Source organism: Pseudophryne corroboree, chromosome 1 (assembly GCF_028390025.1).
Source record: "Pseudophryne corroboree isolate aPseCor3 chromosome 1, aPseCor3.hap2, whole genome shotgun sequence".
Classification (NCBI taxonomy): Eukaryota; Metazoa; Chordata; class Amphibia; order Anura; family Myobatrachidae; genus Pseudophryne; species Pseudophryne corroboree.
The window spans coordinates 526,334,972-526,351,058 of NC_086444.1; the positions used below are offsets into that span (position 1 = coordinate 526,334,972).

A 16,087-nucleotide genomic window follows, 5' to 3' on the forward strand; every position below is an offset into this window, starting at 1 on the left:
TGAAACCGCCACGGCATTGGCTTTTGATGCCAAAATGCCAATATCTCTCGTGGCCTCCTTTAGGTAGGCCGCAGCGTCCTTGATATAACCCAGAGTTAACAGGACACTATCCCTATCTAGGGTATCTATATCAGATGACAAGTTATCTGCCCACTTTTTGATAGCACTACTCACCCACGCAGAAGCGATGGTTGGTCTGAGCAGTGTACCCGTGGTGACGTAAATGGATTTTAAAGTATTTTCCTGTCTACGATCCGCAGGATCCTTAAGGGCTGCCGTGTCAGGAGACGGTAAAGCCACCTTTTTAGACAACCGTGATAGAGCCTTGGGGGATGACTTCCACTTTTCTCTATCCCCAGAGGGGAACGGATACGCCACCTGAATCCTTTTGGGAATCAGAAACTTTTTGTCAGGATTTTCCCACATTTTTTCAAACAGAGTATTCAGTTCATGAAAGGGAGTAAACGTTACCTCAGGCTTCTTTCCCTTATACATACAGACCCTAGTATAAGGAACCGCAGGGTCTTCAGTGATATGGAACACGTCTTTTATTGCCACAATCATGTACTGAATGTTCTTTGACAATTTTGGGTCTAATCTGGCATCACTATAGTCGACACTGGAGTCAGTGTCCGTGTCGGTATCTGTGTCTGCCAACTGAGCAAAGGAACGTTTTTGTGACTCAAACGGGGTCTGAACCTGTGATAACACATCCTCCACAGATTTCTTCCATGCCTGGTTCTGAGAATCAGATCTATCTAATCTCTTATTAATAAGAGCCACATTAGCATTCAAGGCATTCAACACATTTACCCAATCAGGAGTCGGCGGTGCCGACAGGGTCACTCCCACAGCGGTTTCTGCCCCTAACACAGTTTCCTCCTGGGAAGAGCACTCCGCCTCAGACATGCCGACACACGCGTACCGACACTCACAGACACACTGGGCCAAAGGGGGACAGACCCACAGTAAAGCCTGTCAGAGAAACACAGATGGGGTTTGCCAGCTCACACCCCAGCGCTCAATCCCGGTTCTTAAATATAAACACACTGGCGGGGGTTAGGATTTTGTGCCTAGGGACTTAAAATCCACTTTACCAGCCTTAATGAGGATTTTTATGCTGCCCAGGGCGCCCCCCCCTGCGCCCTGCACCCATGTAGTGCCGCTGTGTGTGGGAGCATGGCGCGCAGCGCGATCGCTGAGCGGTACCTCAGAAGCCGTCGTCACTTTCTTCCTCTACTCACCTGTCTTCTGACTTCTGGCTCTTCAAGGGGGGTGACGGCGGGCTCTGGGAGTGAACCCCTAGGCGTACCTAGTGTTCCAAAACCTCAGGAGCAGAGCCTTTAAACTCACTAGAAGTAGGTCTGACTTCTCTCCTCTAAGTCCCACGATGCAGGGAGACTATTGCCAGTAGTCCTCCCTGAAAATAAAAAACCTAACAAAGTCTTTTCAGAGAAACTCAGTAGAGCTCCTCTAAGTGCATCCAGTCTGCCTGGGCACAATTCTAAAACTGGAGTCTGGAGGAGGGGCATAGAGGGAGGAGCCAGGTCACACCCCTTAAAAGTCTTAAAGTGCCCATGTCTTCTGCGGATCTCGTCTATACCCCATGGTTCTTGAAGCGTCCCCAGCATCCTCTAGGACGTATGAGAAATTATAATTTTACTATACATGATCTCCCAAAGTTAAATTTTTAGTAGTTTCAGTACATTTCCTTTGATGCTTTTTCTAATGATAGCATCCTTGCTACTTGGGCGGATGTAATGCTGAAGTAGCTGTAAAAGAATATTCAGGCTAAGGGGTATATTCAATAACTGTTGGAAGATGGCGTCTTGTCGGAAAGACGGCAGTTTCCGACAGTTTTAGGTCGGAAGGGGTTCCGACCTATTCATTAGTGCCCCGTTTATTCCGACAAGTCGGGAAACCCGACTTGTCGGAATGCACGCTGATCGGTGGCTTCAGCCTCCGATCAGCGTGCATTGTCGGAAGCGGGGCCAAACCAGACAGGTTTTAGCCCCGTTTCCGACAATCTCAATCCGACTTTAAAGAAAGTCGGATTGAGATGAGGAGACTAGTGGTGCTGCGGTGGCGGGGGGAGCACAGATCGGCGGCCGGCGGGAGGAGCAGGCTGCGGGGGGACATGTCTGCGGAGGGAGGCGTTGCAGGGAGAGAGGTGCCTGGCCTTCTCCCGGCCAGGCACCTCTCTCCATGCAGCGCCTCCCCCCGCCGCCGCAGACATGTTACCCTGCTGCCAGCACCTCCCGCCGGCCGCTGATCAATGCTCCCCCCGCCGCCGCAGCACCTCTCTCCCTGCTGCCAGCTCCGCCTGCGGCTTCACATATGTCCCCCACAGCCAGCCCCTCCCACTCACGGCCGCCGCTCTCTGTTCCCCTGGCCGCTGCTGTCAGCGCATCCGCTGACAGCAGCGGCCTGACAGGACGGCCAAATCCGACAGTCTGATTTGGCAGTCCATTGAATAGGGGTTGTCGGATCCATTCCGACAACTGCATGTCGGAATGGATCCGACTCCTATTGAATATACCCCTTAACTGAAAGGATCAGGTAGAAGCCATGCATCAAAGCACATATGGAAGGATCTTCAATACTGAAACTATCTGTAGGAAATGGTTTTGGAGCATCCTGTCTATCCTCTTAGAGCACATCCAGATTAATACATGGTTATTAAGCTTTTCACCTGCACAAGCCTAAAAGTGTATTTAAAAAAATGAGAATGTTTTTTTAGTCTTGTTACCACCAGCATCCGGACTCTAGGTCGACACCTATTGGTCAACAGTGACTAGGTCGACACCAGAAATAGGTCGACGTGGTTAAAGGTAGCCATGAGTTTTTTGTTAAAAAAAAAATTATATTATAATACATACACACATATATATATATATATATATATATGTTTTATTTATTTTTACTTTTTCATACTTTACGATCCACATGGACTACGATTGGGAACGGTAACCTGTGCCGAGCACTGCGGTAGCGGAGCGAGGCACATTCGCTCGCCATGCGAGGGGACATGGTACACTAATTGGGGTTCCCGGTCACTTTACGAAGAAAACTACACCCAAATTTTTTTATTTTTTTTTAAATTCATGTCGACCTATTTCTGGTGTCGACCCTAAGGCCCATACCCGTTACCGCCATTGCATTCTAAGGACACGATTAAATTTGAAGACAGTTGAATAGTCAAGAGTTTCTTATACCCCCCCTCATATGGAAGCTACATCTTGTTCTCAGGGTCAGCTTTCTAAGCTTTTAATGCTGCATGGCCTACATTACAGCGTTTCCCAGGCCTTATGATCACGCATGCGATAGAGTTGAGTGCTGGGCAGGGATCTCTACAGTAGTTTTTGAGAAATGTAGCTCATATGCGACAACAGGCTAACAGGGCCAAGCTCTGGAATACATCACACTCTGGAGCTTGGCAAATTCAGCAAACAGAAATGTGAGCAGATATTTTCTGGAGGTCCCCAGCTACATACATGGAGGAAATTTTGGGGATATACCACAAAAAGTATTTGATAACTAGGCCCCTTAGGCTACTATAATGTAGTACCAAAACTAGCATTTCTAGGTGCATGAATGCAATATCTAAACCTATGAATTTCTGTACACGGGTGGTCTTCAGTTTGCCGGCTGTCGGGATTCCGGCCGCCGGCATACCCTACTACACCTCTGTACACAAGTATTGGAGTGATTAAGACAGAGGTTTAATCTGTCCCACCATGTTGCACTGCAGCTGGGGCAGATGTAACATGTGCAGAGAGAGTTAGATTTGGGTGGGTTATATTGTTTCTGTGCATGGTAAATACTGGCTGCTTTATTTTTATACTGCAATTTATACTTTAGTTTGAACACATCCCCCCCAAATTTAACTCTCTGCACGTTACATCTGCCCCACCTGCAGTGCACATGGTTTTGCCCATTTAGTGTGCTTTTTTTGGTTTGCTCAAGGCACCCCAACGGTCCAGGTTTTAAGTATATCCATGCTTGGCCACAGGTGACTTAATTAGCACCTCAGTCAAATTGATTTAACCATCTGTGTTGAGCCATGAATATACTTAACACCTGGCCCGTTGGGGTGCCTTTAGAACCATGTTTGAGAACACCTGGATTAAGCACTAGGTTTTGAACATGTCACAGAATTCCCCTTGTCTGGCATTAACATTAATGACTGCATTCTGCAGAATAGAGTAATGCGCCCTACACACTGGGCGATAACACTGCAAGATATGAACGATCTTGTTCATTAATGAACGAGATACCGTTCATACCTGTCAGTGTGGAGGCACCAGCGATGAACTATGCGCGGCCCCGCGCTCGTTCATCGCTGATGCCCCGTCGGCTGTGCATGCAGGCCGATATGGATGAGATCGTCCATATTTGCCTGCACGTCTACGGAGCCGGGTGACGGGGGGAGTGAAGAAACTTCACCCGTCACTGCCCCCCCGCCGCCTGGTCGCCCATCTGTCGCATCGGCGGTCGGGCAGCTCGGCGGCACATCGCCAAGTCTGTAGGGCCCATAATACAATTCAGATATTAGTTTGGAGAAGGAAAAAAAAAAAAAGAAAGGAAAAAGGAATGGCCTCTTGTGGCCAGGGTAAAATAATAATTCTAACACCTAAATTACACAGGCATACGTGACTATTTCCATAATTGCTCATACATCATATTTAATTCTACCTGTTGGCAAAGAAAGTAAAAATTAGAGTTGCAAAATTAAATGGAAGGTGTTTACATAATGGGGTGTGAATACCTATTACAATCAGAATAAATCAGTTGCATGATGAGTAATATACGGCCTTTACTAAACATGTATTTAGCAGCACAAAAAAAATAATTAAAACAATTTAAAAAAAATTCCCTTGTCAAACATTTTGTTGGCCTCATACTTTATTTGTTCTTCGGGAGGCTTGCCACCTAGCCTCCCAAAAACGCTGAAGGAGAGGAGAGTGAAAGAATTTTCACCTCCTCTCCCTGCACATCTCCAGTGGTGCGCGGGTGACCGTGGTCACGGGCACAATAACGTGAGCGTGCGCCCCCACCGCTGATTAGATTTTTCTGTCAGCGCTGACATGGAGGACAGTGTTTCTGTCTCTGCAACAGATTCACTCTCTTTGTCCTCCATGGCTGGCAGTTTGGTGGGGAAAATAGCCCTTAAAAGGGGCACAAACACCTTCCCCCTCTTCTGAGGAAATTATTAGAAAGAAAAAAGTGAAATCAGTCAGAAGTTTCTTTGATTCTGACTCCTCTGATTCTGAGGTAAGAAAAACACCTCAGCAGAATGCAGGGTTATCCCCCAGCTCAGGGAGCCCTTTGATACATAAGAAAATGCTAAAAAAAAGACAGACAAAAGTAAGTCTTATAACAAGGGGACCTGTTCAAGTGAAATTCCCACCTTTCCCAGCATTGTCCGTAGCAGACAACCTAATAGTGCTCAAGCAAGCACACTACTCCAGCCTGTAGCTGGCACAATATTTCTGCCCGTATCAGGCAGCTTGATGGTACCCGCTCTCAGCACATGGGGTCACCTAGCAGATAGCCACATACTTCCCATAGGGAACAAGGCCCCTCTTCCTTGTTAGACTGGGAATCTGAGGAAGTGACAAGATCATCCGCCTTTTCCCAGCGTGGGGAATTTAGCGATATCCAAATGGCCAGAGTGGCTTAAGCAGGAAAAACCCCTCCACCTAAACTATATCCCACCCAATGGGCACTAAAGCAGGAGTCTGAAGTCCAAAAGTGCTCAGCCGGCATTTAGGGCAACACTGATTATAGAGAATGAGCTAATGTTGCGCTACTATACAGGGTTACCAGATATTCCTGCACTATTCGCTCCGGGTATTGACCTGGCCCTAACTTCCATAGTGGGTGAAAAAAAGATATAACGACCCTACTTTGAGAAAAATACAGTATAATATAGCAGATGCAGCTGGTCCCGTTATATGTACTTGACAAAGCTGAAAGAGAAGGGGAATCCAGCGTCTCCCAGCCTAGACTCACTAGGGGCATCCAAGCTTGCTCTACTTAAGGTCATTAGCAGAGCAACACCTATTATAGGTCAGACGTTTAATCATATCACAAATACCTGCAGGTCTAGATGGCTTACTAGTGCAGGTCTGGCAGACCTAGCTCCAAGGTCACTAGAATTCCCTAACTTGGATAATGCTGATCTTTTTGGTCCCCAATTTATTGAGGAAGTAAAAATACAGCATAAGGCTCGTAAATCCTTCTCTGACCTCAAAAAAGGGAATAAACCATTCAAAGAGCCCTTTCCCTAAGGGTGCCAGACTTCGAGAGCCACAGGTCCGACCCAAGACTTTCAAGGCACAAGAAGAGCCCAGACAGGAGGCTTTGGTAACAGAACAAATGACCCTAGAGCTTCGTCCTCAAACGTCTGGAACAACTCCAAGAGAGGTCGCAACTTCGGTAAACATACCCACCCACACACCCCGTTCCACACAACACTCAAACAAGCTTTTGCAGAATGGCAAAAGATTACCACAGACAAATGGTTGCTAAAAACAATTTGGTTGGGGCTGAACCGACCCTAATTCGGTTCCCTCACCAGATAAGACTCATTCCTTGTTCAAGGAATTGCAGTCCTCAGCTAGATGAGGTACTTACAATAGCCCTGCTTCAGGGGAAAATATAACCAGCAGAGCCAGCAGTTTCGGGCTGGATAGGTCACTTGTTTCTAATACTAAAACAAGACGGCTCCATAAGACTAGTCTTAAATGTCAGTGGGCTGAACAGATACCTAAAAACAAAAAGGTTTTGCATGGAAGGTATTGCAGACATTCCATACCTACTCACAAGGGATTGTTTCTGTATAAAAAGATTTAAAAGAAGCTTTCCACTCTATATCGGTTCATCCCAACCACAGGCAGTTTCTTAAATTCGCTTGGAAAGACCGTATATATCAGTGGACTGTCATGGTATTTGGCCTCTCCTGTGCACCCTATACATTTACATGGGTCATGAAAGCGGTAATATCCCATCTGCGCCAGCAGAGTGTACTGTGCACCGTTTATTTAGATGACATATTACTTGTGCACCCGGTCCTCGATACTATTCCGAAACACAGAGAACTACCCCTCTCCCTGTTATTCAGTTTGGGCTTCACTCTGAACACCCAAAAGTCCATCCTTAACCCAACCAAAACATTTACATTTCTGGGATTCGACCTGGACACCCATTCTTTCTCACTAGCGGTCGCACCAGAGAAATGGCTAGACACAAAGCTTTATATACAAAAAAAAAAACTGTAAAGAAATGCAGATTATCCCTTCGGGACTTAGCGAGAATCATTGGTAAGAAGATTGCAATGTCCCCAGGTTTTCGACATGTACCCCTACTATGCAGAGAACTACAAGGTCTTCTCAGATCTCTAATTCATACTCAATATACCTGGACAGACACACAATTTCTGTCCAGAAGAGTGAAGACGGAATTGTCCCAATGGAACAGTCTTCCTATTCCTCCTCCTCGCCCTCTTCTAGACCCCACACCCTCCATGACAATAACCACAGATGCATCTCTAACAGGCTGGGGAGGCTTCTCACAAGAAAGAACAGTCAAGGGCACTTGGTCGGCCGAGGAAGCCCAGTGGTTCATAAACACTGTAGAACTACGGGCAGCAAAACTAGTTTTAAAAGCTTTAGTTCCCAAACCTATGACAAATACCTGTATACAGCTATGTTTGGACAATACGACTGTGGTGTCGTACATAAACAGAATGGGGGGCACCAAGTCAATATCCCTTTGCAGACACGAATATCAGTGTACTTTCCCGCAAACTGGCATCCTTACTAGCTCTGGCCACAGCAGAGAGAGGGCTGAACTTACCCTTGCTCACACCTCAGACCCATGGCTATTGCACACCCCAACAGGATACCACATCATCCTTAAGGGACGTACAAAAACCTCTTCTTTAAAATACCCCAATAGTAGAATTCGATATCATACAAGATCAAGCAGAACCTAATCTATGTGTGGCTTCATGCTTATCAGCCTACCTTACCCTAACCGCACCAATTAGGGCAGGCATGTCCAAACTGCGGCACTCCAGCTGTTGATAAACTACACATCCCAGCATGCCCTGACACAGCTTTAGCATTCTCTGACAGCAAAACTGTGTCAGGGCAAGCTGGGATATGTAGTTTCACAACAGCTGGATGGCCGCAGTTTGGACATGCCTGAATTAGGGACAGTATCACCCAGCTTTTCATCACCTGTAGAAAACCTTATCGCCCTGCTAAACCCTCTCTTATCAGGGGATGGATAGTAGCCTCTATGAGAGAAGCAGGAATCGATATAGACTGCTTCAAAAGCCATTCTCTTTGGGGAACAGCTGCAACAAGAGCGGCTGCTATAGGTATTCCTTTGCAGTCAATTATGCTAGCTGCAAGATGGTCCTCTGCCCGTACCTTTGCAAAACACTACTGGAGACCAACCGATCTGCAAAAGATCAAGTTTCTCAGAGCAACCACCAGGTATGTGGTAGTCTGCCCACCTGCTGTTGCTAGGTGGCAAGCCTCCAAAAGAACAAAACACTGGTTAGCAGGAATCTAGGGCAGTGGTTCCCAAACTGGGTGCCTCAGAAACTTGCATGGGTGCCTTGGATTGGTGGTTGAGGACCAATCAAAATTATTTCTGGTCAATGTAATAGGCAAAATCAGTGCTGGTGGCTGCCAATCATAAAATATGTGGAGAAACATAAGCAAATCTTGTTCCTCATCACATAATGGAACCTAAAGATAACATATAAACACAATTTTTGATTTAATATTTATTTCAAAATTTCTCGCTAAGAAATTTTTGGTCTAGGGGTGCCGTGAATACAATTATGATACTCTAGGGTGCCACTATTCCAAAAAGTTTGGGAACCACTGGGTTAAACCATTGCCATTACTTCACTCGGGAAGGCTGTCAGTTTTGAGTTTAGTAAATCATTCTTGGTTTCAATGCACTACCTGTTTGCGTTTCTCTTACAGTGACTGATCCAGGGATAACTAAGCTTGACGGTTATACTGCCTTCCTATATGCTTTGGGGACAGGTTTGTCACCAGTGAGCGTCTGAAAAATCTAATAAGCGGTGGGGGCACGCGCCATGCCCGCGCACCGCTGGAGATGTGCAGGGAGAGTAGGTGAAAATTCTATCATTCTCCTCTCCCTCAGCGTTTTCGGGAGGCTTGCTGCCTAACCCACCTGATGGTGCTAGGTGACAACCCTGTTCCCTAGAAAAGATCCGGTTTGCAGGTCATAGATTCCTGCAAACCAGTGTTTGTTTTTTTTACAGTATACAGGTTGAGTATCCCATATCCAAATATTCCGAAATATGGAATATTCCGAAATACGGACTTTTTTGAGTGAGAGTGAGATCGTGAAATCTTTGTTTTCTGATGGCTCAATGTAAACAAACTTTGTTTAATACACAAAGTTATTAATAATACTGTATTAAATGACCTTCAGGCTGTATGTATAAGGTGTATATGAAACATAAATGAATTGTGTGAATGTAGACACACTTTGTTTAATGCACAAAGTTATAAAAAAATATTGGCTAAATTTACCTTCAGGCTGTATGTATAAGGTGTATATGTAACATAAATGCATTCTGTGCTTAGATTTAGGTCCCATCACCATGATATCTCATTATGGTATGCAATTATTCCAAAATACAGAATAATCCAATATCCAATATACTTCTGGTCCCAAGCATTTTGGATTAGGGATACTCAACCTGTACTAATATTGATAATCCAGTAAGTGATAACTATATTTTGGGAGTTTATACTCTGACTTCGCCTAAGCTAGAACGCACTGAGTATATAGCGCAGGGGTGGGGAACCTTTAGCCATCCAGCGGTTTATTGAACTACACATCCCAGCATGCCCTGCAACCGTTTTAACATGGGCAAATAGCAAAACTGTAGCAGGGCATGCTGGTATGTGTAGTTCAAGAATAGCTGAAGGGCCAAAGGTTCCCCATACCTGATATAGCGGGTTATTCAGAGTTGATAGCAAACCAAAAAAGTTAGCAACTGGGCAAAACCATTGTTGTACTGCAGGTGGGGCAGATATAACATGTGTAGAGAGCGTTAGATTTGGGTGGGTTATATTGTTTCTGTGCAGGGTAAATACTGGCTGCTTTATTTTGACACTATTAGATTTCAGTTTGGACACACCCCACCCAAATCTAACTCTCTCTGCATATGTTACATCTGCCCCACCTGCACTGCACATGGGGTGTCATTCCAAGTTTTTCACTCGCTAGCAGTTTTTAGCAGACGTGCAAACGCTATGCCGCCGCCCACTGGGAGTGTATTTTAGCTTAGCAGAAGTGCGAACGGTTGTATCGCAGAGCGCCTGCAAATATTTTTCATGCGGTTTCAGAGTAGCTCAAAACCTACTCAGTGCTTGCGATCACTTCAGACTATTCAGTTCTGGATTTGACATCACACCCGCCCAGCATTCGCCCAGCCACGCCTGCGTTTTCCCTGGTACGCCTGCGTTTTTCCAAACACTCCCTGAAAACGGTCAGTTGCCACCCAGAAACGCGCACTTCTTGTCAATCACTCTGCGGCAACCAGTGCGACTGAAATGCATCGCTAGACCCTGTGCAAAACTGCATCGTTCGTTGTGCCCGTATATTGCGCCGCATGCGCAGAACTGCCGTTTTTTAGCCTGATCGCTGTGCTGCGAACAAATGCAGCTAGCGATCAACTCGGAATGACCCCCATTGTTTTTTGCCCATTAGTGTGCTTTTTTGGTTTGCTAACAACTCTGAATAACCCCCATAGTACAGACTAAGGAGCACAGCAGTAGCCAGTCTCTGTAGACGTTGAGAGTTTGAACGGTGGACCAACCCTGTAAGGCAATTTGATGACCGCAGCTGCACCTGACAACACACATAAGGGCCAGATTAAACAAATCAGGCAAGTTTGCTATAGTTCCGCGGCCGCCAACTACACACCGCAATACACACTGGCAACACATTACTCACACACCTTGATCAGATTAGGATTGGGTTGAGAGATCACTTTCAGCAAGTGGCAAGACTAGTTCTACAGCTGCTCTGTCAGTCTCTGTGCTGGTTCTCAGCTATTCTACAAACATGCAAAGAAGTACCGACATACATGTCCTCACTTATCCCAAACTGTCTCCCACCTAGATCCCTCTGGCTGTAGGATGTGTGACTAAACAGGGCAGATCAGCCGGTGCTGAGCATTCCCCCTGGTTTAGGCAACACTTTCAGGCAATTCTGAAAAGGAAAAATGATAATGTCGACACCAGAATGTCAGCTGTTACTATGTCAGCATGGTTAGAGCATCAAGAGGCTGACAATGTAATGTCGAAAATAGGTGCCAACCTTGGAAACATGTACTGCCCCCCCCATGATCAACATTGTTCAGTCAACAGTATGATTGCTGACATTATGAATACCGACATGTCCTATGGAACCATACAAACGGGTGATGCATGTGCATGTATGACCTTGACATACCCTCCAACATTTTGCACATAAAAATCGGTACAAATTCAAAAAGGGGCGTGACCACAGGTAAAGAGGCGTGGGCACGTCCCTTTTCCTATACTTTCAATGAAAGTTTGGAGAGGCCAAAATCGGTACAGACCATAAAAAAAAAAAAAAAGGTACTGTACCTGCTAAAAAGTTACAGGTGGAGGGTATGCCTTGACATGCCTGATGCCTGTGTTCACACATGGAGCCTGATACACACTGCAGGGGAGCTTATATAATATGCATGTACAATTAGCCGAGAGGCGCCGCCAGCACACACCCGTGCAGAGAGACTGCTGAATGTGGGCTAGGGAGCAGTGCCAGGTCTGTGTATAGACTCGCCCCGGGCACGTCAGCCAGCTCTCCCCGCACTGTGCGGCCCCCTGGATGTACAGAGAAGCCCGAAAGACTGCAATAAAAGTAGCATCCCTCCCCCCATGTTTTCAGGATTTCCCCGCAGAAGCAGGCGGGATAGACAAAGTGAGCAGGACGGCCAGAGCAGGTGCCCTGAGCACGAGTGGGGAAATACTGAAAACATGGGCTGCTGCTCTAAGCAGCCATGTAGTACACAGGTCCCCGGCACACACACCGCACTACACAGTCACCTGGCGCTGGTCGCGTTGAAGTCGGTGCTGCGGGTGCCCGGTGTGAGCAGCTGCCGCAGGGAGAGATGCACCAGCCCCCACATCCCCAGCGCATATAGCAGAAGCACAGCGAGGATGCCGGTACCGAACACCAAGCTCCGGCCGCTGCTGCGCGGCGTCTTCCGGTCACTGCCGCCATTCTCCTCCCACCGGCCCCCGCCATGGCTCGATCCAGCTCCGGTCCCACCGTGCCTGGACCTCCGGACCGCCGACCCTGAGCCTGGAGAGCGCTCCATGCCTGACACCCGGGCACGCCCCTGGCTGTCATGGCAACCTGCCAGCGAATCAGATTGCGTGCTGTCACCGGTCCGTCCAATCACCGAGCCAGGCGGAAGCTTGGACTCGCTTCCCCGGCCGGCATGTAACAGACAGCGGAGAGGGTCAAACCTTCCCCCATCTCACCGGTGAGACTCTGTCACTGAGCCACTGACAGCCTGCCTCTGGTAGCTGTGCTTCTGTGTGTCCTGTGCAGGCCGAGGGGCAGCGCTGTTGCTGGCTCACTAGTGGCATACACTGCGGGGTCACCTCCATGTACCCCTGTGTGTGTCTGCCTGGTGGAATATGTGGCACACTACGGGTAGAGATGTACTAAGCCCTAGAGAAAGATAAAGTACCCGCCAATCAGCTTCTAGCTGCCATGGCTCAGTCTGTGTTTGAAAAATGACAGGAGCTGATTGGTACTTTATCTCTCTCCAAGGCTTAGTACATCTGCCCCTTAACCTCTTTAACTCCCATTAGAGGGGATATATCCTCCTTTCTTTCAGTATTCACCAAACAGCACTAAGGGGGACATGTACTAAGCAGTGATAAAAGGGTTGGTTCTATATTGGAGTGGGAGAAGGGACCTTCTGACGTACCTAGGGGAGGAGACCCGTCACCAGGGGGAGGAGCTGCGGCCGAACAAGGTACCCGAAAAGTACCCTCACGGGCTCGCTTCGCTCGCCACGCTTCGGGCACGGTGGCTCGCTCCGCTCTGCTTCGCTCGCCACCTAATTACTAAAGGTAATAGTTGGTGGTGTGGATACTAGACCAACTGTACCGCTGGCGTAGCTCCTCCCCCTTGTGTCGTGGCTCCTCCCCCTGACGGAAAAGGTCCCTTAGGCCACTTGGATCTAGCCTCTACCGTGATTAAAAGTGGAGAAGTGAGCCAGTGGAGAAGTTGCCCATGGCAACCAATCAGCTGCTCTGTATAATTGTATACAGAGCAGTATAATTGTATACCCTCTGTTCCATGCTCTCTATGTACCCCATCTGTGTCACCCCTGTCTGTCTACCCCTCCCCTTAGAATGTAAGCTCTCACGAGTAGGGCCCTCTTCCCTCATGTGCTTATACTTTTCTTACTTTAATAATCCTCAACTGCCCAGATCCCGCAGTTTTTGGCCACCTGGAACTTATCTCTATGTTTACTGGTGTAGTTATGCTTAGTTGCCCTGTACTTGTCCTATATTGTCTTCAACTGTAAGTCACTGTTTTCCTGTTTGATTATGTGCATATGTACTCTGTAATTGGGCGCTGCGGAACCCTTGTGGCGCCATATAAATAAAGGATAATAATAATAATAATAGTATGCAAATTATAAATGTTACGTCAATGCTGATTGGCTGCCATGGGCAACTTCTCCACTGGCTCACTTCTCCACTTTTATCACTGCTTAGTACATGTCCCCCTAAACTAGGATTACCGCTGTCTGACACTGTCCCGCTTACGCCAGAGGTGGCCAAAGCGCCGATCGCAGATACACGACCAGTCGATCGAGGTAGATGCAATCTACAGCAGCCGGTAGGAATCAGGCTGATTCTTTTTTTTTTTTTTCCCCAAAATATTGTTATTAATTTTCAATAGGCAACAAGGTACAAGACATAGACACTGTTTATAAAGAAAACCATGCATAAATCATGGTAATGAGGACAGAAAAATCCAATAATGACACACACTGTATTAAAGATAAGTCAAGATATTACTATGGCAGTCTTGCCCATTAATCACAATAAAACATACAGTAACAGAACATTTATGCAAATGTAGAAAAGGGTAGGAAAAGAGGGGGGGGGGGGGATGGGGGATAAGAAATACACGGTAGTACACTAGGGGCAAACGCAGGATTTACCGAGGGGGGTTTCCGCATAAATTTATATATATATAAATATATATATATATATATATATATATGCCAGATAAAATGTCCGCACTCCTATCTGAATCATTTGTCAACAGCGGGGTGCTCCTCAAGATAGCCAAAACGCTTCACATATACCAGGTTAGTGCAAGGTCCTAAGATCCTAACAGATGGCACTCACCAGTCCAAAAAGCAGTTTTATTGTCACATCAAAGTCACCAACATAGTGTCGACGTTTCGACCCAGCGGGCCTATGTCAAGACAGCCATAAAAGATATCCAGTCAGCATGCCAGATGCAAGCATACTGACACTGCCTACCAGGCCCCCTTAAATAGCAGTTAGCAATTAGTTAATTACATAATTACCGGAAGTGAATAAACACTCGCATATTACCTTATAATAGCCAATATACACAAATCACTTAACATATATGACATGAGCTTGCAACTGACCACCATAGGACACATGAAATATTCATACATGTAGCAGCATAAGTTTATAAACAAACATCATCCAAATCAGCTGTTTACCTTACTCCTGGTAATACCGGAAGTGTGTCATTTGCATTCCACCGGTATAGGAGTATGCGTTACACCGCGGATCATCCAGCGGCGGCGTCACTGTAAACATTAATGTACTATATTTACACAATAAATAATGTGTGCTGTGTCACCATAAACTAATCGTAATACTTATATCCAGCGGGAACGCAAAGGCTCACAACGTTATTAACAAGTAGTGACCCCTGGATTACGTCACTACCCGGAAATGCATCACATGCGTTCCACCAGTTCCTAGGTTTGCGTTCCACCATGCAAATTCTATAGGTGGAGCCAACCCAAGGACGAATATACTATTATTGCTCAGCTAAACTACAATATATACACAATTTCAGTATTAAACAGCAAGTCAGATAAAACTAGTGATGTGCACCGGAAATTTTTCGGGTTTTGTGTTTTGGTTTTGGATTCGGTTCCGCGGCCGTGTTTTGGATTCGGACGCGTTTTGTCAAAACCTCCCTGAAAATTTTTTGTCGGATTCGGGTGTGTTTTGGATTCGGGTGTTTCTTTACAAAAAACCCTCAAAAACAGCTTAAATCATAGAATTTGGGGGTCATTTTGATCCCATAGTATTATTAACCTCAATAACCATAATTTCTCTAACGTCCTAGTGGATGCTGGGGACTCCGTCAGGACCATGGGGAATAGCGGCTCCGCAGGAGACAGGGCACAAAAGCAAGCTTTTAGGATCACATGGTGTGTACTGGCTCCTCCCCCTATGACCCTCCTCCAAGCCTCAGTTAGGTTTTTGTGCCCGGCCGAGAAGGGTGCAATCTAGGTGGCTCTCTTAAAGAGTTACTTAGAAAAAGTTTTTAGGTTCTTTATTTTCAGTGAGTCCTGCTGGCAACAGGCTCACTGCATCGAGGGACTTAGGGGAGAGATTTTCAACTCACCTGCGTGCAGGATGGATTGGATTCTTAGGCTACTGGACATAGCTCCAGAGGGAGTCGGAACACAGGGCTCGCCCTGGGGTTCGTCCCGGAGCCGCGCCGCCGACCCCCCTTGCAGACGCTGAAGATGAAGAGGTCCGGAACCAGGCGGCAGAAGACTCTCAGTCTTCATCAGGTAGCGCACAGCACTGCAGCTGTGCGCCATTGTTGTCAGCACACTTCACACAGCGGTCACGGAGGGTGCAGGGCGCTGGAGGGGGGCGCCCTGGGCAGCAATGTATAATACCTGTATGGCGAAAAATACATCACATATAGCCCTTGAGGCTATATGGATGTATTT

The 16,087-nt window shown here is 46.8% G+C and overlaps 1 protein-coding gene across 4 annotated transcripts in view; it reads right to left on the reverse strand.

Annotated features, from left to right (window-relative positions):
* Nucleotides 1-14,560, reverse strand: part of ERMP1 (endoplasmic reticulum metallopeptidase 1) — a 162,911-nt gene extending 148,351 nt beyond the window's left edge. Inside the window, exon 1 of one of the 4 annotated variants that reach the window (XR_010172095.1) lies at nt 12,141-12,535. Coding sequence is in view for 1 of the 4 variants with exons in the window: in XM_063913988.1 (XP_063770058.1) it covers nt 12,141-12,415 (275 nt within the window). In the remaining 3 variants the exon portion in view is untranslated. Of the gene's footprint in view, nt 1-11,678; nt 11,764-12,140; nt 12,536-14,477 lie in introns of those variants that run through there. The other 3 variants (XM_063913990.1, XM_063913988.1, XM_063913989.1) reach the window with 3 other exon arrangements.
* Between the last annotated feature and the right edge of the window lie 1,527 nt (nt 14,561-16,087).